This window comes from Lissotriton helveticus, chromosome 11 (assembly GCF_964261635.1).
Source record: "Lissotriton helveticus chromosome 11, aLisHel1.1, whole genome shotgun sequence".
In the NCBI taxonomy this organism is placed as follows: Eukaryota; Metazoa; Chordata; class Amphibia; order Caudata; family Salamandridae; genus Lissotriton; species Lissotriton helveticus.
Genome location: NC_136072.1, coordinates 549,263,657 through 549,286,314, shown reverse-complemented (window position 1 = coordinate 549,286,314; position 22,658 = coordinate 549,263,657). Strand labels below are relative to the sequence as shown.

General features: G+C 45.1%; 1 protein-coding gene across 5 annotated transcripts in view; it reads left to right on the top strand.

The window, feature by feature from the left end:
• Positions 1 to 22,658, top strand: part of SORBS3 (sorbin and SH3 domain containing 3) — a 349,900-nt gene that overhangs the window by 145,712 nt on the left and 181,530 nt on the right. For all 5 annotated transcript variants that reach the window (XM_078666295.1, XM_078666296.1, XM_078666292.1 and 2 more), the window contains exon 4: positions 19,313 to 19,581. In XM_078666295.1, the coding sequence (XP_078522421.1) occupies positions 19,313 to 19,581 (269 nt within the window). The remainder of the gene's footprint in view (positions 1 to 19,312; positions 19,582 to 22,658) is intronic.

The following is a 22,658-nucleotide window of genomic DNA, read 5'->3' as shown; positions in this document are numbered from 1 at the left end:
ATCGAATACTTCGATTCCGGTCATCGACGACGGCCTTCGGGCCTAGCTAGGCCTCAACTCCAGCTCATGGAAAGGACGCCAATTAAAAAGTGTCCTCAATGTGGGTCGAAGTTTCCCCACACCGACCTTCATGAAGTGTGTAACCTCTGCCTCTCCCCGGAGCACGAGGCCAAAGACTGTTCCGCTTGTGCCTCTTTCCGCTTCAAAAAGTCTATCGGGGACCGAAGAGCGAGAAGAACAATCGCTCGATCTTCAACTTCCATTCCGGACGACATCTTTGAGGAAGGCGTCAACGTCCCAGAACAACACGACGTCGACAGCGGTTCCGATGAAGAAGAAGAAGTAGATTCGGAAGTCGAGGACATCACTCCAGCGCAGCGGGTCACAAGTAAGACCGTCAACCCCAACCCTTCCTCGACACACCCAAAGAAGGCCCCGGTCACACCCTCGCGCTCGGGTGCACACCGACAAGCTGCTTCTACTGCCCCACCTTCGGGCCCGGCTAAGAAGCCAATTAAGCCTTCAGGCGACTCGGGCTCGAGTCAGCCTTCGCATGGTGCCGGCGCCATCTTACCGGCACCGAAAAAGACAACGACACCGGCTACGCCGACGTCCAAACCATCAGCATCTAAACCCACTACTCCTTCGGCACCGAAACCCAGGTCGGAACCAAGCAAAGTCGCTTCGGATTCCAAAAAACCACCGGAACCGAAAAAACAGCCAGAACCAAAGAAACCGTCAGATCCAAAAACAATACCGGAACCGAAAAAAGCTTCGGAGCCGAAAAAAGACTCCTGCTTCCCCGGCAAAGGACATTGTCAAAAAACCAAAACAACCCGCTTCGGTGCCGAAACCTTCACCCTCACCAAAAGATCGGACTCCAGCAGAAGACTTATCTTACCCAGACCCTGCTCAAAAGACTCTGGCTAGAGACCCAATCACTGGACAGTTGATTTTGGCCTCAAAGAAGCGACCACTGGACAAACCAGCTCCAGCTCCGCATACAAAGAAGAAGGACATGGCTGCCTTGCCTTTAAGACTGCCTTCCCCTTTTCCTCCACCTATGCCATCACCACATGCTCCCATACCACAACATTCCCCAGCATCCTCTATAGTACAAGATGATGACAACAGGGATGATCGCTCTGATGATATGGGGGGGTAACATACCTGATCCAGCCACGCCTACAGGATCACCTGACCCATGGGATGATTATACCACCCCAGATGTCCCAAATGTTCCTCAGGATGACTTGTACCCCTCAAGGCCTTCCCCACCAGAAGACACTATAGGGTTTAACGAATTAATACACAGGGCTGCACAATATCATGGTGTAGACATACATATAGACCCTGTGGAGGAAGATTCCTAATGGATACCTTTGATAATGCACAAAGGTCCACATACATTTTACCAATGCATAAGGGAGTGATTAAGCACGCTTCTGAAGTCTTCAAAGACCCAGTCAGAACTCGGGTCATTAACCCTCATATAGAGAAAAAATATAAAGCTGCCCCTTCAGACCCGGCATACATTAAAGGGCCGGTACCACTAGACTCACTTGTAGTTTCCAACGCACGCAAGAGAGCAAACTCGCAAACATCGGATGATGCCGCACCACCAGATAAAGAGTCTAAGTTACTTGACGCATCAGGGAAAAGAACTGCGTCTCAAGCAGCAAACATGTGGCGTATTACCAATACACAGGCATTGTTAGCCAGATATGATAGGGCACATTATGACGAGTTAGAGTCACTAATGAGACACCTCCCTGACAGGTAGAAAGATAGAGCTAACAAACTCATCCAAGAGGGTAAAACCATTACAAATACCTCCATTAGGTGTGCCCTGGATGCAGCAGATACTGCGTCTAGGGCTGTTAACACCAGCGTTTTACTACGCAGACATGCCTGGCTACGTATATCAGGTTTCAAACCTGAGGTACAAAGTGCCATTTTTAATCAACCGTTTGATGAGCAACACCTATTCGGACCCAATGTCGATGTATCTCTTGAAAAAATTAAGAAAGATACAGACGCCGCCAAATCTATGGGAGCCCTGCAGTCGCAGGCTCCCAGACATTCATTTTGTCGCTCATCCTATAGAGGTGCCCTAGAGGATATTCTTCAGACATAGCTTCTATCTCATACAAAGCCCCCACACAGTCCACTTACGGCAAGGGCTACCAAAGGGATGGTTACAGGGTTAACAATAACAAGGGCAGAGGTAAAAATAACAACTCCCGCTCTACCTCTACCCCTGCCCAAAGACTCCCTTCCCCTTACCCCGTCCCATTCCACTCCTGTCGGGGGAAGCCTCCAACAATACCTGCCAGCATGGTAAAACATCACATCAGACAGGTGGGTGTTACAAATAATTCAATCAGGTTACTGTCTGGAACTAAAGTCTACCCCCCCAAACATACCACCCAGGCAGCGTCCAATGTCACAGGAACATTTAACATTGCTCAGACAAGAGGTAACATCCCTCCTGCAAAAAAATGCAATAGAAATAGTTCCAGAGCATCAGAAAAACAAAGGAGTATACTCGCTATATTTCCTAATACCAAAAAAGGACGGATCTCTAAGACCCATCCTAGACCTCAGAGCTCTAAACATTTACATACAGTCGGACCATTTCCATATGGTCACACTCCAACAGGTCCTTCCACTACTGGTACTAAACGACTTCCTTGTCACTCTAGATCTCAAGGACGCCTACTTTCATATTCCCATTCACGCAGCGCACAGAAAATATCTCAGATTTGTGCTAGACGGGCAGCACTACCAGTCCAAAGTGCTCCCATTCGGAGTCACAACAGCGCCAAGGGTGTTTACCAAATGCCTAGCAGTAGTAGCAGCACACTTAAGAAGACAACATATTCATGTCTTCCCGTATCTGGACGACTGGCTCATAAAAGCCACCTCATACAGCCAGTGTGTACAACACACGCACACTACCATTCAACTGCTTCACGAGCTAGGATTTACAGTAAATCACACCAAGTCGCATCTACAACCCTCACACATACAACAGTATTTCACCGCTACAATAAACACTCAACTAACACTAGCTTATCCCTCTCCAGCCTGGATAACAAGTGTACAAACTCTCATAACAAAATTCAAACCACAACACTCGCTGCCAGCTCGAGTGTTCATGCAGCTCATAGGAATGATGGCATCTTGCATATTTATAGTACCACATGCAAGATTGCAAATGCGTCCACTGCAAGAGTGCCTAGCACGACAATGGAATCAGGCTCAAGGTCAACTGACCTAGTGTTGGTAGACGGTCGGACTCATCGTTCTCTGCAATGGTGGAACACCAAAAACCTTTCCAAAGGGCGACCGTTTCTAGAGCTAGTTCCTCAAATAGTCATGACAGCGGACGCATCGCTCTCCGGCTGGGGAGCTCACCTACTGCATCACACCATGCAAGGCAGGTGGACACCGCAACAAAAGCTACTCCACATCAACCACTTAGAGTTGCTAGCTGTGTTTCTAGCCCTAAACGTTTTTCAAACTCAAGTGTCAGGCAAAGCTGTCTTAGTCCGCACAGACAATATGACAGCTATGTACTACATAAACAAGCAAGGAGGGACACACTCTCTGCAGCTCTCTCAGTTATCACAGCAGATATGGAGATGGGCTATACCACTAAAGATCTTCCTATTAACCCAACACGTCCCAGGAGTACAAAACACTATGACAGATCTGCTAAGTCGACAAACACAGCAAATCCACGAGTGGGAACTTCATCCACAAGTACTTCATCCGTTCTTTCAAATGTGGGGACAACCTCAAATAGACCTCTTTGCCACCCACGAAAACGCAAAATGTCCGAACTTTGCCGCCAGATACCCACGCCCATTGTCCAAAGGCAATGCGATATGGATGAACTGGTCAAAACTATTTGCATACGCTTTTCCTCCTCTCCCACTACTTCCATTAGTGGTATGCAAGCTACAGCAACATTCCCTAACGCTCATCCTAATCGCTCCAACTTGGGCCAGACAACCGTGGTACCCCACGCTGTTACAAATGTCTGTAGTACCACACCAAAAACGAAACCTATCTCCACGCCTATTAACGCAGAACCATGGAGAGATCAGACACCCGGATCCAGCTCAGCTCAACCTAGCGATCTGGCTCCTGAGGTCATAGAGTTTGGTTACCTCAATCTTCCCCCAGAATGTATGAACGTTATCAAGGAAGCTAGACGCCCCACTACTAGAGCATGTTATGCTGCTAAGTGGAAAAGGTTTGTCATATACTGCCAAAACAACCAAATGAATCCTTTAGACGTGTGTATTCAACATATCATCGGATATTTATTACACCTTCAAAAGTGTAATTTAGCCTACACGTCTATTAGGTTATACCTTGCAGCCATTGCGGCATACTTGGAAAATAGGCAACATCTATCTCTCTTTAGAGTACCAGCTATTAAAGCTTTCATGGAAGGACTCAAAAGAATAATTCCTCCCAGAACACCACCTGCACCAGTGTGGAATTTAAATGTGTTTCTCACAAGGTTAATGGGACCTCCCTTTGAACCATTACATAAATGTGAATTGCAATTTTTAACCTGGAAAGTAGCTTTCCTAGTAGCCATTACTTCCCTCAGAAGGGTTAGTGAACTACCAAAAATTCCTTCCAAAAGTCATTTCACCATTTCATCTAAATCAATCTGTTGAGCTGCCCGTATTTTTCTCGCAGCCTCAAACAGTCGCAGAAAGAGCTCTACACACTTTAGATGTCAAGAGAGCATTACTGTTCTACATTGAAAGGACACAAGCTTTTCGTAAGACAAAACAACTTTTTGTGTCTTTCTCACCGCCACATAAAGGCAATCCCATATCAAAATCAGGGATCGCTAGGTGGATTGTTAAATGTATACAAATATGTTATCAAAAAGCCAAGCGTACATTAACAATCCCACCAAAAGCCCATTCTACCAGGAAGATAGGGGCTTTAATGGCATTCTTAGGGCATTCCCCTAGATGATATATGCAAAGCAGCTACATGGTCTACACCGCACACATTCACAAAGCACTACTGTGTAGATGTGCAAACTAAACAACAAGCCACTGTGGGCCAGGCTGTACTAAAAACTCTGTTTCAAACAACTGCAACAGATACTAGTGGTCGCCGCTAGGTGTGGGAACTGCTATGTAATCTATGCAAAGTGTGCAATCTGCAGCTCATATGCCTCGAACGAAAAATGCTACTTACCAGTATGCATCTGTTCTTGGCATGTAATGTAATGTAAAATAAATTTGTAGAGCGCATAAATCACCCGAAGGTCTCAGAGCGCTAGAACTCTGCAGCTCTATATTCCAAGAACAGATGCATAATGGTAAGTAGCATTTTCCTTGTCTGCTTTCTATGCAGTGATTTTCCTTGTTTCATCCTGTCCATCTTGTGTTCGTCCCTCCCCTGGAGCATAACCTCTTTATTATCTATTTAATTGACTGGCTTCTATGCTTCATCTGCTTGTTTTTAAGAAACTACTTGTTTGTAGCATGGCATGCATGGCTGTAGATACACATGCTCTGCATACTCCTGCCATACTCCTGCCATCTAGTGTTGGGTTCAAGCAAGTTATTTTTCTTTGAAGAAGTTCTTCAAGACACGTGGTATTGGTGACACCTCACCTGGACATCGACCTGCATAGTCACCAACTCCATTGTTAGATTGATTCCCTGGGTTGACCGCCATGCCGTTTGCCACTTGTGCCTCTCACTGGATCACAACAAGAGCTGCTGTGACTGCTGCTAAGCTTGCTGACTGGTGGCCACACCACAGAATTGCACAGTCAACTTTGCAGACTCCCAACATCTTTGTTGAAGCCAATCCCCTGGGCGCTGAGGAAGAGCAGGAGAAGGTGTTATGTAAGTTGCTTAAGCTCCTAGACCTCCAGCCCAGTCCCAAACATTCGACTCCGATGCTTCGGAGTCCGACATGGAATTCTTCCGGGAGGAAGAAGTGTCTGAGGATGCTCAATCCACTTCGGTCTTCTCCAGATCATGTGTGAAGTCCACGATACGTGTAAGTACTATCAATGCCTCATCTCCTATGCTGTATCCTCAAAGGTCCTCAGAGTCTAACTCTAACTCCAACACTGATAGCCCAAGTCCTTATTCTGAAGCAGAGGATTTTCCACTTGTTTACCCTAGTGCTTCAGGAGACCCCTTCGGAGGATTTCGATGTGGACTCCTACACAGACCCTGATCTGAAACATTTCCCTGTTAGGACCTCACCCCTGGATAACACTACGTACCACAGCGTCATCCAGCACAATGTTGCGAATCACAAGGTGGAAATGTACACCACACCTGAGGAAGAGGACTTCCTATTGAAGACAATGTGACTCTGCGCAGTTCCTCCCAATGCTCCAGGGGATGATCAGATCCATTTCTGACATGTTTAAAGAGCCAGTCAAATCTTGCGTGGTTATGCCACACATTGAGAATAAATACAAAGCAGCTCCCTTGGACTTTCTCTACATCAGGGGTCATGTTCCACCTGACTCTCTAGTGGTCACCACGGCTAGAAAAGGAGCAGCAGCCCAAGCCACGGGGGATGGTCCACCTCCTGACAAGGAGGGTGAGCGAATCAATGCTTCTGGAAAAAGAGTAGCTGTAGGTGCAGCCTCCCATTGGCACATGGCCAAATATGTAGGCCTCTTCTGGGTACATTAGCTGCAGGGGCTCTTGCAGCACCTCCCTGATCAGTACCGTAAGCGGGGGAAGAGTTGATAGAGTAAGGCATTGTTCTCTCTAGTGCCAGCATTAGGTGTTCCTTTGATGTGGCTCATATTGCAGCAAAGGGAGTGAACATCTCGGTTATCTTATGGCGCCACTCCATGCTACGCCTATCAAGTTTCAAGCCGGATGTACAACAGCACCCCGTCAACCTGCTATTCGATTGGGAGCACCTCTTCGGACCTAAAGTTGACCCAATGCTTGAAAAAATTAAAATAGACACTGAAACCGCAAAGAAAATTGGCACTTTACATGACCCCTCTGTCAGGTGCTCTTTTCGGAGGCAACAATCCTGAGGAGGCTTCAAAGCCACTTCTCAGAATCTTCAAAGTCCTACCAGAGGCCTCAATAGGGATATCACCAGCAGGGTGGCAGAGGTTTCGTGCAGGACTCTTTTGAAGGGAGCAGGTCTGAGGGTATAGGCACCCTGAACTTGCTTCGCATCCCCCTGGGTCTTGTCTATTGTCAAGCACAGCTACTGCTTAGAGCTCATTACCACCCCATCAAACACCACCTATTGGATCCACACCATCAGCACTACACATCTCACAGCTGCTTCAGGAGGAGGTTCAGGTGGGCAAAGGCGTCTATTTCCTATATTTCCTCATCCCCAAGAACGATGGATCCCTTAGACTAATCCTGAAACTCTGTCCTCTCAATACATGCATGCTGTCAGAACACTTCCACATGGCCACCCTATATGATGCCACTCCCCTGTTGCAGCAAGGCTCATTTATCTCATCAGCACAATCTTCGCTTCAAGGTAAGTGGTCAACACTGCAAGGTCAAAGTGCCATCCTTCAGAGTCACCGCGGCGTCAAGGGTCTTCACCAAGTGTTTAGTGGTGGTAGGTGTCCATCTAAGAAGAAAGGGAATCCATGTTTGCCCACACCTTGATGACTGACTGATCAAGAGTGCAAGCAGACAAGAATGCCTGCAGGCCTCACTCTCCCTACTTAACATCTTAGGGTTCACAGTAAATACCACCGAGGTCCACTTGGAACCACTTCTGGTCCAGCCATCCTTAGGAGCAGTCCTCAATTCCGTTATGGTAAAGCCTTTCCCAGCCCTCAGAGGGTACTGGCATTCAAACCCATATTGCATCTTTTGCAGCCACTCAGCCAGTTCCCATTCTGCACTGTTATGAACTTGCTACTTGCCTCATGTGTTATAGTGCTCTACACAAGGCATTTTATAAGGCAAAGAGTGCCTCTCGAGCAAATGCTCACAAGCGAAGGTTTACATGGAAGGTCAAGCCAGGACCCATCACTCTGTACAGTGGTGTAAGAGTCACAACCTGTTGCATGGCAGGCCCTTCGCAGATTCTTTATTTTTTTATATTATTTGATTTATTAAACATAAACCCATCTCAGCAGGTACAGTGCTTGGATATATACATGCACGTCCAATTTAACTATACACATATGCATGCACTGCAGTTTCCAAAGTACATAAACAACAGTATTAATTAACACGACTGTCATTTACAATGATGTGTTCAAGAAACAACTAGATCGTTTTGCTAAATTGAGCAAGAAGTTGTAGCTGGTGAATACAGTGTACGCTAGGGATGGATCTCAGCGCTATTTGAAACATGTAGGCATGTCTCACTTGGGGGGCGACTGTGCCTTGTAAGGGTCATCTATAGGGTGTGTAAGTAGATATGTTTTGAGGGGATGTAAATGTAAATTGATACTTGTATAGCGCACTACTCACCCGCAAGGGTCTCAAGGCGCTTGTACGAATACCGCTGTGGAACCCATCCTGGCTTTCCCTGTGAGGTGTCCACTCCTGGACACCCCCAAGGTGGAGGCCAGGCATCCTTAGCGTTGTGGGGGCCGTTGTGGAGATTAAGCAAGCTATTGCCCAGAGTTGCAGAGTGGGACTCCATGATTGGAATAGGCACCGAGGCGAGAATTATCAGGTACGTGGAATTTTTGAGCTCAAGACCCGCCGAGGCGGGGAATTGAACCCTGGTCCCGGGCTAGACCTCTGCATCAGGGTCTGCCGCTCTAACTATTGAGCCACACTTCTCCAAGGATCCCATATATCCTTAGGGCGGGAAGTCAGAGGGAGAAGTGCAGCGTATGTGAGTGTCTGTCCTACCAAAATAACTTGTCATTTAGCCATTCCTTAAATTTAGGCGCTCTGCCCCGTCCCCATCTACATGCTATTCTCCGTTTGGCTAGTAGGAGACCAAGTGAGACAAATCGTCGATATGGAACGCTGATATCTTTTGTGCAACCTAGCAGCGCCAGCAGTGGAGAAGCTTGTAACTGTAGTGATGTCATCTGTTCTAGAGCGTGGAAGACCTGTTGCCAATATGCCTGTATGGCGGCGCATTCCCACGCAAGATGCAGGAAGTCTGCCGCTTTTACGCTGCACCTATCGCAGTTATGATTATCGCTCAATTTATACCTGTACATTTTGGCAGGAGTGTAGTAAGCGCAGTGCACAAACTTGTAGTGTGTGATACGCAGGCGGCTGCTGGATGAAATACGCTCAGTTTGTGTGCAGCAATATCCCCATTGTGTATCAGTTATGCCCTGAGCTATGTCAATGTTCCGCCTATCTCTAGCTGGGCAGTGGGCTGAAGTTGGGGTGGTATACAGGCTATGATATAATGTCGCTACCAGGTGTGATGCATCATCACTGCGTAGTATTGACTGTAACGGGGGGAGGTCTTCTGCTCTTATGGATACGCGGGTGTGTATTCTAGTATGCCTTGACGGAGTCTGACATATAAAAAGGTGTCCATGGGGGAGGGCGTCGCACCAACAAACATCTGCTGTAGGGTAAGAAATTTGCATTTAGATAGAGATCGCCCCAGCAGGTAATGGTGAATTTTGCTTTAGTTTTTTTTAAAAGCTCCTTCTTGTAGTACCGGCATCCTAGTGTGGTAAACCAAAGGAAGGAGAGCGGAATATACCATGGGTCAGTGCGTACGTTTGGCGATGCGTTGCCATGCTCGCACAGTACACATGACTGGTGTAGGGATAGATTCTCAAGGCATAACCGTGCTCAGTATAGCCCCTTCCAGTGGGAAAGGGTCTGCTAACCAATGCTCCGTAGCCACTTGTGGCATATACTTGGGAGGGTGAAACCAATAGTGAGCATAATGTGCCTGCGCGCAAAGGTAGTAAAGTCCTAAATCTGGGATATCAAACCCACCCTGGGTGTAGGACCTGGTAAGCGTGTCTGTCCCATTGTAACCTAGGCTGCTTACCTCCATAAGTTAGTCGTATCAGTTCTGTGCACAGCGCTGAGAAGAAGTGTCTACCCGGGTCATATGGGTTAATTAGAAAAAGGTAAATAAATTTCGGAAGAACGATCATTTTAATGAGCGAGGTGCGTCCTACCATAAAAAGTGAGAGTGCAATCCATCTTGTGAAGTTAGTAGTTATGCTTTCCAGCGCCCTGCCATAATTCAGAAGCATCAGTTCATCACGATCAGTGGTGAGAAATACCCCCAAGTATTTAACCTCTGTTGCGCACCATAAAAAATTCCTCCGCAGATGCTTTTGTTCTCCCTTGTATGTTCTCTCTTGCTCTCCCTATCTATGTGATTGTTTCCCCTTTCCTTCTTTTTCTATTCTTTCTTTTCACCTTTCTTATTTGTGTCTCTCTTTTCTTTGCTTTTTTTTGTCTATTGCTTTGTCCCCCAACCATTTCTTTGTCATTCTCTATCCCTCTTTTGTTCTCTCTTTTTATTTGCTCCATAAACATTTCTCCCTCTTTCCCTTTCCTCCTCACACTTTTTAGTTATTTGTCTTTTCCTCTGTCCTCCTTACTCTTTTCTTCCTTTCATTTGTTCCTGACTTTCTCTAATTTTTTACTTGCTTTGTGTATTTCCTTCATTTCTTTAAGGGTGTTTAGCTTTTTAAAGTCATGTATTCATGCATCAATTTGTGTAACATGATTAGCTGACAGGTATACTGTGTATGTGTCTGCATGTGTGTGTGTGTGTGTGTGTGAGAGAGATGGGGTGGACTCCAGAGATATGTTTATTTCTATCTTTGCTTATAGTTCTAGTTAAGCATGCAATGTTTGTTTGTTTTTTAAATATAACATTTGCCTGCTTGTGGATATCAACCAATGGAGTTAAGGGTAATTAGCCAGTCCTAGGAAAACATTTGGGAACTAGTTAACAAAAGGAATGCAGTTCTATCTTATACGTTGCATGGCAATGATGCTATCAGCCTGAGTAAGACATTCACCTCTGAGAGGGGATCCACACACAAGAGAAAAAACTGAGTTTACTTTTTAGAACCCCACATGTAAATCTTTCATAACTATATCTCTTGTGTCATTGATGGTGTATGCACACTCGAGCAAAATTGTTGTAACCAAGGTGGAGTTGAAGGTACATGGCTTTTGTGCTCCAATATCATATCCCTATATTGGGCAGTAGCTCAGTGTGGTGTTTAATGATTAGAAGTGGCTCTCACTATTGGGAGGTTGGAGACCCCTGATCTACGGGATCTCCACTTGAACAACTTGGAACTGTTAGCTGTTACACTCTCAAAGCCTTTCTCCTTCAGATTCAAGGCAACGTAATCCTGGTGCATACCTACAACATGACTGCCATGTTCTATCTGTAGAAGCTGAGAGGCAGACACTCACCTCCCCTGTCAGCCCCAGCAGAGCAGATTTGGCACTGGGCTATCCAACACCACGTTAATCTCCTGGCAGAGTACCCACCTGGAGTGGACAATGACTTTGCAGACCTGCTCAGTAGGACGCAGTAACAAGTCCATGAGTGGGAACTTCACCCACAATTCCTGCTACCCTACTTCTGCATGTGAGGTACCACAGACATAGTCCTTTTTTGTCATAGCACAAAACAAAAAATGCTGAAATTTTGCTGCAAGGCTTCCACAGTCATGGGCAGTGCTCTGTGAATGAACTGGTCAGGGATCTTTTTCTACACTTTTCCTCCTTTCCCACCTGTTCTGGACGTGCTCAGGGAGCTGAGGCAAACATCCTTCATCCTGGTAGTTCCAGACAACCATGGCTCCCAGCACTGCTCAAGATGTCCTTTACAATAAGCTCCATAACAGGCCGAACCGTCTCACTCAAGACCATGGCAAGGTCAGGCACCCAGACCCCAGGTAGCTCAACTTAGCGATCTAGTTCCTGAAGTCATAGAGCTTGGTTACCTTGGATGCCTCGGGAGAGCATGGACATACTCAGAAAAGCTCATAAGCCCACCACATGCACCTGCCACGCTGCTAGTTGGAAATGTTTGTGCACTACTCTACCGCAAACAATATTAAAATTGAAATGTCTGTGTTGGATTGTACATCAGTCAGACGACATGTAGCCCCTATTGCTGCATACTTGCTTCAAAATCCCTGTTATCAAAGCCTTTAGGGAGGGCATTAAGTGGATAATATCAAGTAGGATACTTGACCCAGTCTGAACCTTAGCATTGTCCTCACCAGACTAATAGGGACACCCTTCGAGCTCCTGCATGCATGCCCCCTGCAGTTCCTCTCTTGCAAAGTTGCCTTCCTCTTTGCAATCACCTCACTCAGACGCATCAGTGAATTGCAGGCCCACACTCTCCAGGAACCATTTTTCCTAGTCCACAAGGACAAAGTGTTTGTTAGAACGAGTCCTACATTTTTGCCCAAGGTGGCCTTTTCTTTCCACCTTAACCAATCCGTTGAGCTCCTAGTCTTTGTCCCATGACCTAACTTCATAGCTGAAAGTTCAGTCCACTTTCTTGACGTAAAGCATGCTCTCAAGTATTTCATTAACAGAACCAAATCCTTCCACAAGAAGCCACAGATGTTTGTAGCTTTCTCCTAGCCTCATAAAGGCCACGCCATTTTAAAGGCAGTGATTGTCAGATGTTAATGCATCCAGACTTGTTATGCTAAAGCTAAAAGAAAGCTACTTTCCCTCGAACCACAAGCAGGGCACTACTGTGGCTTTCCTGGGGAACATACGTCTAGCAGAAATATGTAGAACAGCCAGTTGTTCCACTCCACACACTTTTATCAAACATTCTTGTGTGGACGTTGTATCAAGAAAACAGGCCAAAGTTAGTCAAGCTGTCCTCAAGACATTATTTTTGCATCACCCACTGGCTAGTCATTTCTTAGGGGAGTACTGATTTTCAGTCTATGCAGAGCATGTGTACCTACAGAAAGACATGCAATGAACCAAATATGTTACTTACCCTGTAAGCATGTGTTAATTGTATGTAGTGCTGTGGATTCACATGGCCCACCTTCCTCCACAGAAGCCAGTGGTTGTACAGATATCTTTCTCTTGAAGTTGATTCTTTCTACTTGCAAGGTCACAATTCTTCCAATACACACTACTCCATACTTACTGCGACCCCCTTGGGCGAAAAACAATTTAACAATGAAGTCGGTGACTATGCGCACCTACATCCTGAGGAGGAGTCACTGTCTCCATCAAAGAAAAAGAACTTGCAGCATCCAAGCCCAGCACTTGTTGGCAAGAGTATGTAGATTATGTGAATCTACAGCACTGGATGTCACGAACAGATGCTTACAGTGTAAGTAACATATTCCTTTTCTTTTCGTTTAAGGATTCCATGAGAGTGCATGTGTTTCCAGCCGTCTCCCTTGTGTGCTTCTTTTAACAATGACAAACACAAGCGTGCCCCTAATTGGGGAACGTCCCCCGGTCACAGCGTATTTCCTTCCTGGGGTTGTAGATTTCCAAAATTAAACTTAAACAAAACAATCTTGTTCAGAATTGTTGTTTATTTCATTCTTTATTATTTCTTCATTATTTCATTATTTCACTGTTATCATTCGTTTGATAATCACAGTTTTCCAACCATTATTTCCAGTCATTATTCCAATGCATTTCGGCTAAACTGGTAGCCTTCATCAGGGATAACTGAGATCTGAAAATTATATCATGTATTTAGATACTGAGGACATGCAAAAAATTCATAATAAGGATAAGTACAGTGTTCATTGATAAACGATATAGTAATGACTAAAAAATATATTAAGTATTGATACAAAAAATTGTGACATGTGCTTATTATCAAACAAATGATAACAGTGAAATAATGAAATAATGAAGAAATAATAAAGAATGAAATAAAGAACAATTCTGAACCACATTGTTTTGTTTAAGTTTAATTTTGGAAATCTACAACCCCAGGAGGGTAATACGCTGTGACCGGGGGACGATCCCCAATTAGGGACACGCTTGTGTTTGTCAATATTAAGTATTCTACGGAGGGTACAGCCTGGAGCACGCAACAACTTTATAAACATAAGGAACCAAGAGTGCGAGTGTAACACCAATTTGCTTCTTTTAACAATCACACTCTGTTTTGCTCTCTCTGGATGCCAGCCTTCCCCACCACTGTTGCTGCCACTAACTCCACCAACCTCTCCTCGCTGCTTTCCCCACCAGCTTTTCTTTCTCCCTACAATTAGCAATAAACAACCAAGAAGAGCGAGAGGCTTTGAAAGGGCAGCAAACATCTCACATTTTAATAAGTTCTGCAATTTCTCTGTTGTCGTACATGAACTGTAAGAGGCGTCCTTTTTAGGTTGAGCTGGCGTAAGCAGCACAAAGCGCTGCTGTCTCCAGCTAGTTCTATTGTTAGGGAATTGCCTCGGAAGTGGGACAGGAGATGGGCACGCGCTTAGCGATTTCAGCAGGTGTACGAGCACATACACCCATGCGCCGTGCACATCTTCGGTCCCGCTTCTAAGGCAAGTCAGCCTCCTGCAAGAGAGCGCACGCGCGCATACACACACAAGCACACATACACACGCACACACACACGCATACACACACATGCATACACACACATGCATACACACACATACACACACTCTCCCCCCCCTTAGAACTAACCCCACTCACCTGGCTCACAACTCCCCTGGTGTCATCTCTGCCGCATCACCTGGCACAGCGGGCTTCCCTCACTCATGGGAGCACAGCACTTGCATCGGCGGCCTCAGCCGCCACTTGCTTCTCTCGGCCACGCACTCTGTGGGCGCGGGCTTCCCGCAGCAGGCGGAAGTCCCGCTCCACGACGGGCTTGACGCTCCCGAACTTCCGGTTTTCGGGCCGGCGGCGGTGATCTTTAGGCATCTCAGTGCATTCCCTAATATCAAACACACCAACTTGTAAATATTTGTCCAACTACTTACTTTTTACGGGCCAGACACATGCCCGCTGTCACTTTGTTTATTGTCTCAGAGGCTAATTTCTTAGTCTAATCTATACCCCCATCTATTGTGCGCCCTCAATTACCTGCTAAAAGCAGAGTGTTGTGGTTTGTAGACCACATGCAGCGACTTTTTTGTCTCAGTGAAAGTGTTCATTAAATTGCAAACAACAGAAAAAAAAGGCTAGAGGAGGACTTGGCTGCATCTAAGTGGTATTTCCTGTTTGTTTGCATTCACCGTCTGTTATACGTCTGCTGCCATCTTCAGAACACTCTTACTTTAGTTTGAGAAGACATTCTTACGCTTACCATATGTACAGGCTGAAAATATAGTTATGGAAACGTTTCCGTTCTTCTTTTTCGTACGCACCTTTTCATAACTGCTTTTCGCATTCACTTTACCAACAAGCAATGCTTTATTTAGGGTGTGTGCTTTTTTATTGTTATAGTGCTTTTGCTTTACTAGGTTTATGTGCCTTTCTGTTCTTAGTTGGTGTCTATTAGTGTTAATTTTGCTCTTAATGGTTTGATTTTAGTACCCTGCTATAGTCGTGCAGCAGTATCCGTATGAATTTTGCAAATGGAAGAATGCAATATTATTGCATCTTCTTGCATGTACAACTACCAGTTAGTCTGCCATTTTCACCTTTAGGTGCTGGAACAATGCAATGTGCTGTTCCTGCAACTCCAGGACTGTATAAAAATTTAAGGGCCGTATACAAAACCGGGGTGTGTCTGTAAACTAACCACTGCCGGTGCTCCCTGTGTAGTGGGAACATTTTACCTACGGACAGTACTGGGTTGTACAGAGCCCCCGTAGTTGTTCGTGTTAGCTTCCCACTACACAGCTCTAGTAATTACGCCACATATTTGTGCTTCGGGGAGAGTGCCTACTGCTATGCTGTATGCCTATGCTCCTTGTTTTGGCACTTCTTTTGCAGAGAGGGCTACTGTGTTCCTTATGTTTTGTGCAGGATGCCACAATGATGCAGCGCTTAGGGGTAGGTGTGGCAAGAGGGGGTCTGAGGACAAAATGAGGAGCATCAAATTATAAAGCCGTCAAAAGTGTATCTTGCGTAGTGCTGTCTCTCTTATTCCTTTGTAAGCAACACGGTAAATACTCTATGCAGGGTACTGCCGACAAATAATAAAACAACCCATTAACTTTACCAACACACAGTGCTTTGTTTAGAGCATGTTTTATATATTTTATAGTGATTTTGTTTTACCAGCAATACCCAGTACTACAAAGCAACTCATAGTGTAATTTCAGCTGGTATTTCTCCTACATTTACGCATAAACAGCATCTTAAAACCATGCAAAAAATATAAATGCTACACTCCATCCAAACACTATAACTGTTAACCCAGGCACACAATACCAATCAAAGGCCAGAAATGCTATATTTTAGTATTAGCTTTGTATAATCTTTCGTATTGCACTTTCTTAAAGCAAACATACATATTCGGCATACACATGCAGCTTATCCACCAATTCATGTGCTGAAAGGGATTAGGTTTGCATGCACGCGATAGGCTTTATTACATATATACATGCACATATGAAATTCTTTATTACATACTGCCTTTTACAATGCTGGTTTAATGTTAATAAACTTAACTGCTCTTGTTAATTGAGGGTGAGCATCCTCTTTTGTTCTACACATGTTTAATGCAAATCAAATAAGGAGACGAAACGGTAAGAAACCTAGCCGAGAACTATATAAAATCCATATTTTATTTCTCAAGCATCTTATTGAAATTTCATAGGCAATTCCCTGATTCTCCAAAAATGCTTGAGACTTTTGTTAAAGATGGTGCCATGGTGAGTCACTTGTCCATGATGCACCCTCTGCATCTCGTGCATTTCCGAGTTGCCCCTCAGAGTCGCTGGTAATAGATAGATGAGGTAGGGGTGTGCTCAGGGTCTTTAGGAAATGCATAATGTAGGTATTTTCTGTCCTGTGTTTGCACCGTGGGTTCACTACAGCACTCGTTTAGTTTCCTTTCTGTGAGTAAAGGCTGATCGCCGTTCCGGCCCTGCGGAGAACTATTGCTGTGTGTGTTTTTTGAGTGACCCATTTTTGCAGTGCCGCATTCCACGTGTTTTGTGACAGACGAACGACTGCGGTGCTCAGTGTATCGGCTCTGGAGCGGGGTTGATGTATGGTTGTGGCAGCTGAACTGCACCTTAGCAGTTGTGTTGTTTCGGCGTGGGTTGCAGTGTCCACACCGGGTCTGTGCTCTGTTTGGGCTTCCCATACTTTGCACTGCGGTGGGCGAGGAGCAGATTTTCAGGTGACAATTGGGCATGGTGACTTTAGGCTCATGTCGTACGCTCGGGGTCAGCTTTCACTAATCACCAACAGGTTTGCTCTTCGTGCTTTAGGACATGCACAGTGCCAGTGTGGACTTAACCATTTTGCGATAGTAACTGCTGAACACTGATGCAGCGTTGTGAGTAAGCTTTTACTCCCTTTCTGCACTGAGCCATGGATGATACTGTGCTGATGATTCTCCCGCCTCATCTACTGGTGGCCCCAGACCTTCAGTTTTTTGTTGGCTTTGTGTGGAGGGGAGGCATCATTTTGGTTAGAGATGTACGTGTGGCAGCTGGAGGAAATGAAGCATGGAGGTCATGATTGGCTATAAAACTGGTGAAAAGAAGCTCCTGGTTAGGGAGTGGCTATGCTGTCACAGAGCCCCACGCTAATTCTTCGACACAATACAATGGAACTAACCCGAAGTCAACTTTCTGCAACAAACTACCCCACCACATCCACCACGTCCACCACATCCACATCCACATCCACCGCCACATCCACATCCACCACCACCACCACATCCACCACCACCGCATCCACCACCACCACATCTACCATCACCACCACATCCACCACCACATCCACCACCACCACATCCACCACCACCACATCCACCACACCCACCTCACCACATCCACCACCACATCCACCACCACCACATCCACCACCACATGATCCACCACCACATGATCCACCACATTCACCACCACATCCACCACTACTTCCACCACATCCACCATCACCACCACATCCACCACCACATCCACCATATCCACCACCACCACATCTATATGTGTGTGTGTGTGTGGCTCTGTGTGTGTGTGGCTCTCTATGTGTGCGTGTAGGTGCAAATGCAATGTTCTTGGATTTTCGTCACAATAAAATACACTGAACATAATCTTCACAAAAGTTATTTACAAACGTTTAAGCTATTGCCATTATAAATTACAATAACTTTTATTTAAGTATTAATTATTAAAAAATTTAAAAGCCATTGTTATTTGTAATATCAATACATCTATGTCACGTAAATACAACACAGCTTGCATTACAAATGCTATAGGTGTCACATTTGCGAAAGTTAAAACTATTGGCATTGTAACTGACAAAGCTATTAATTTCGCTATTTTCAAAACCAACACATAAATTAAAAAAATGTCATTTACAGTACCAATAGCTCAAACTTTCCTAATGCGAGACCTATTGCATTGCAAATGCTTGTTTAAATTAGCTGCTTAAGGTAGCCATGTTAATCAGATTTGCGAATAAAAATGACGCAAAACATTTATTTCACTGGGTTGAGAGTGGAAATAAAAAAAATGAAAAAGTGGGGAACAATGTAATGTCCATTAGCCATGAAAGGGTACACAAGACTTCCCATTCAATACATTCTTCATCTAAAATTGGCCTTATTGTTGGTAACATTGATTTCCATGATTACAGTATATGTACTTTTTAGCTTTCCGGAGTGGAAGTGGTGAACTGGAGGTAAAAGGCAGACGTTTCTGTCTACTTCAATATTATATTGTGATGTTCTGAATGTGACAGAGTTATCAAAGTTGCATCCCAAGCAAGAAGTTATGTCATGTTGTGTTATGTTATGTTAATGTATTTTCTGTAGAGTGCATTCTATCATAAGTCTGGTCTTATATCGCTTAGGGAGTCGTGTTGCGTTACAGTTCGGGCAATTTGACTTTTGAGCATGTGTAGTAGTTGGGTGTTTGCGGTTCAGTGAATCTGTGCTATGTATCTGTCTGTACATCGTGTTCTACTCTGTGACTGTGTTACATTTATTTCTTACAGCCTCTCTATTTCTTTTTCACACTCTCCCTGGTCTTTCCATTTGTCATTCCAGTCTCCCTTCTCTATGTGGTTCTTGCTTTACTGCTCCCTATCTCTACCTTATTTCCCCCCTTCCTCGTTGTATGTCTATTGTATAGCCCTCTTTTAATTTACTGACCACTTTCTCTCTTCTGTATCTTTTCCACATCTCCTCCCACTCTCACTGTATTGGTCTACATGTCTCCCTCTTTCTATAGTGTGTGACCAGGACAAAGCATCCACGTCTGCACAGTGGCTCCAGGCTGGCACATTTCCTAGGCATTTGCCTCCTGTTGCTGCCCAGCCCCGACCTGGAAGTACTCCTGAGGATACAGACAGTGGCCGAGACTCCCCTGCGAGCCCCAGAGAGGAGCAGTGGATACTGGGGTGGACTCAGGGCAGTGACCGGAAGGCAGAGAAACGTTGGATAAAGTACGATGGGATTGGGCCAGTAGACGAGACCGGAATGCCCATTGCATCGAGATCCGTAAGTTCCCTTTGATAACTCTTTCCTGTTGAATATTCATCCAAACATTTTTTCCAGCATGAGCCAAAGTTCATCTTTTCAAGATTAAATACAACACAGGTTCTTTCTGCCATGAAATGGGGGCAGATGGTGTAAGGTGGGTGAAAGTCTTGGGCTACCACCAATCGTGATTTTCCCTGTTGAAATCTAAAATGTAACACATTTTACTCTAAAGAGGTAGTAGGGCTCATTGTCATTGAAATACTATTGGAAGGAACCATCATGTACACCAATAGGCAGCACCATACCTGAAGGAGGGGTGGGCTCAGTGCTGGCTGGAGGACCAATCCCTGCTGCTAACGTCCGATGGACGTGTGCGACTGGGAATGACCTCCCATTGAGGGCTGGGTGCCAGGTCTGAAGGATGGTCTTCTAGGAAAAACTGCTGGGTATGTCCAAACACTGGCCAACCCCTTTTGGTTTGCAGCTGCTGGCTGCTTGCAGAAGGTTAGGTGAACGGCCTGGCTGGAAGCTAAGCCTTGCGGGGAACAACGCCACGATCCACTGCAAATGGCCCATGAGACGTTTGTAGCAGAGGTTGGCCACCTGAAAAGGGTTGTGCACATGGCATGACCAGAAGCCAGGCTATCATCCCAGCCCTGCTGACCACAGCTGAAGGCATGTGTAGCAGAAGTTTGTCGCCTGCGGAGAGTTGAGTGAATGTAACTCTTGGATGTGCTATTGTGAGCAAAAAATCCAACAATTCACTCCCAAAATAAGGCACAAGGTGAAGTTATGGTAAGCTTTGTTTATAACACCTCAATGTATGAATAAAAAAACCTCCGATATTCACCTTAAAACCGCAGCAAAAGTGCAGTTATGGTTACAAATTAAAACCGTAAAAACCACTGAAATTCTCATATAACAAAAACCACTAAAATTCTCAAGTTATGGTTAGGAGTACAATTCATAACTTGCACACCCAATGGAATGCTTATGGCCTTTATATATACCAATAAATAGCCATACCTAAAAATTTAATATAATTAACCAACATATAATAAAACCAATTAATGATACTACATTGATAGTCATCTCTGTCAAAGTGGTATGGGCAACATGATATGTAATCTCATCTGCAAGATGATTTACATTTGTAATTGCATTTCACATGTTTTGTCATGGTTGAGGCCATGAACATTGGTTTACCATCTATATATATCTATATCTATACATTTATAACTTGACCTGCAGGGAAGGGATATATGTCCCGGGGTTGGCTGGAAGGGAGTGAGTGGTGTTATATTGTAGTATGTCTCTGATGGCTGTAAGAAAGAGAGGTTCCCATGGTTGGCTGAAAAGTGGTGTGTTGGGGAATTATTGTTGACTTTGTGTTTTCTGGTATTTTAAATGTCTGACTTACATTTGGTTGTTTTCGTAGTTGCTTTGCATTTTCATCCCTTTGTTTTTTGTAAGGTAGATGTGTTATGACACATCTACTTTCTAGGCTAAACTGTTGTTGGTACTAATGCACATTTTTGTTTGTGGATTGTTAGGTATTTTGTTATTGCCCAACCCCAGCTCTGCAAAATGCCTTCAGCCATGCGCACGAGGCGTTGGACGCAGGTCTAGACTAAAGCTAGGCCCTGCTCTGACCACACTTCATGCAGTAAGCACAGCAGTAGTGCACTGATTATTTTTTTCACAGGATTCGCAGATCTACCCCGTATTTGTGATTCCTAAGGCCCAGGAGAGTATGTGGATTTAGGGTGGGTCCAGGACTTCAGAATCCAGTGATAATCAATAATTTGATAATTATGTTATTGCCAGGTGTCCCTTTGGTGCTCGTCCACATGGGCCTATTGTCAGAGTATGCTCACCATGCCCCCTTTAGCCCTTTTTTCAAAACAATTTCCAGCACAGTGCTCAGTGCACCATATTGAGTAATGGCACTTGCAACTGAAAGTTTTCTAAGGCTGAAGCCAATCAGATCTGCAGCATGATTTGCAAATATGCAATACACAGTGGGATCTAGAACTCCCTCATCCAATGGCGTCCTTATATATTTTTTAACTGGATTCGCCAGTTTCTGTGTATTTGTGAATCTTGTCCAGATATCTCTAAAATTTAAATTTGTTATGCCCAGAATTAACACATTTTAAAATCTAATTAATCGAAAACTATTGGACAGATTCACACCAAACCAGGTAAAGGCAATTCCTTCTGTAAAGTTCTGTTTACATACCAAGTTTGGTTAATTCCATTCAGATGATTTTTCGGTCTCAAGGAGGAAATCATCCTCCAGGGGCCGCGTTACACATGCGGTTCACTTTCCTTCATTGCGCCGGGTGCACCTTTAAAAAGGTGCGCCCGGCGCAATGAAGGAAAGTGCGCCGCACTATGGGGAATGCGCTGCCCAAGGGCAGCCGCTAACTCGTGCTGCTCTGGGGGCAACGCATTCACATGAAATACGCGGCAGCTGCTTTACAGCCGCTCTGTGTTTCACTGTGCAGGCGGCAACTGCCTGCAAGGGGATGTCTGGGGGGGTTCAGGGGAACGCCTTTATCCCCTTAAGAGGGCTGCTCTCAGGAGGGGCACTGACAGTGCACCACCTTTTAGGTGGCTCACTCGCAGTGTGCCCCCTGAGAGCTTCTTTGTCTCTGCGCCCACATTGGTAATACGGCGTGGTCGCAGAGGCAAAGGGATTCCCTCATTTGCATGGTGCATGCCCCCATGCAAATGAGGGAACGCCCCCTTGAAGATAGCACTGGTGCTTTATGTGTGCCAGCGCTATTGGTATTACAGACGGGCCGTACAAGGGTCTTCGGCCCGTTCTGTAATACCAAAGTGCTCTGGGGGAACGCACAGCGGGCAGAAACGCCTATTGTGCCCCAGGGTCACTTTACTTATTATGGCCCCAGGTGATCAAATGGGAAATGTCACTTTCCGATCTGTATGAAATTTGCCATGAAGAACTCAAAGTGGATCTAGAGGGGGACGGTTGTTGCTTCTGTAATGTAGGAGAAAGTACCCACTACTGTACATTATAAGGATATTACAAGTCAACTAGGAGTTCCAGGAGCATATAGGGGAACAAG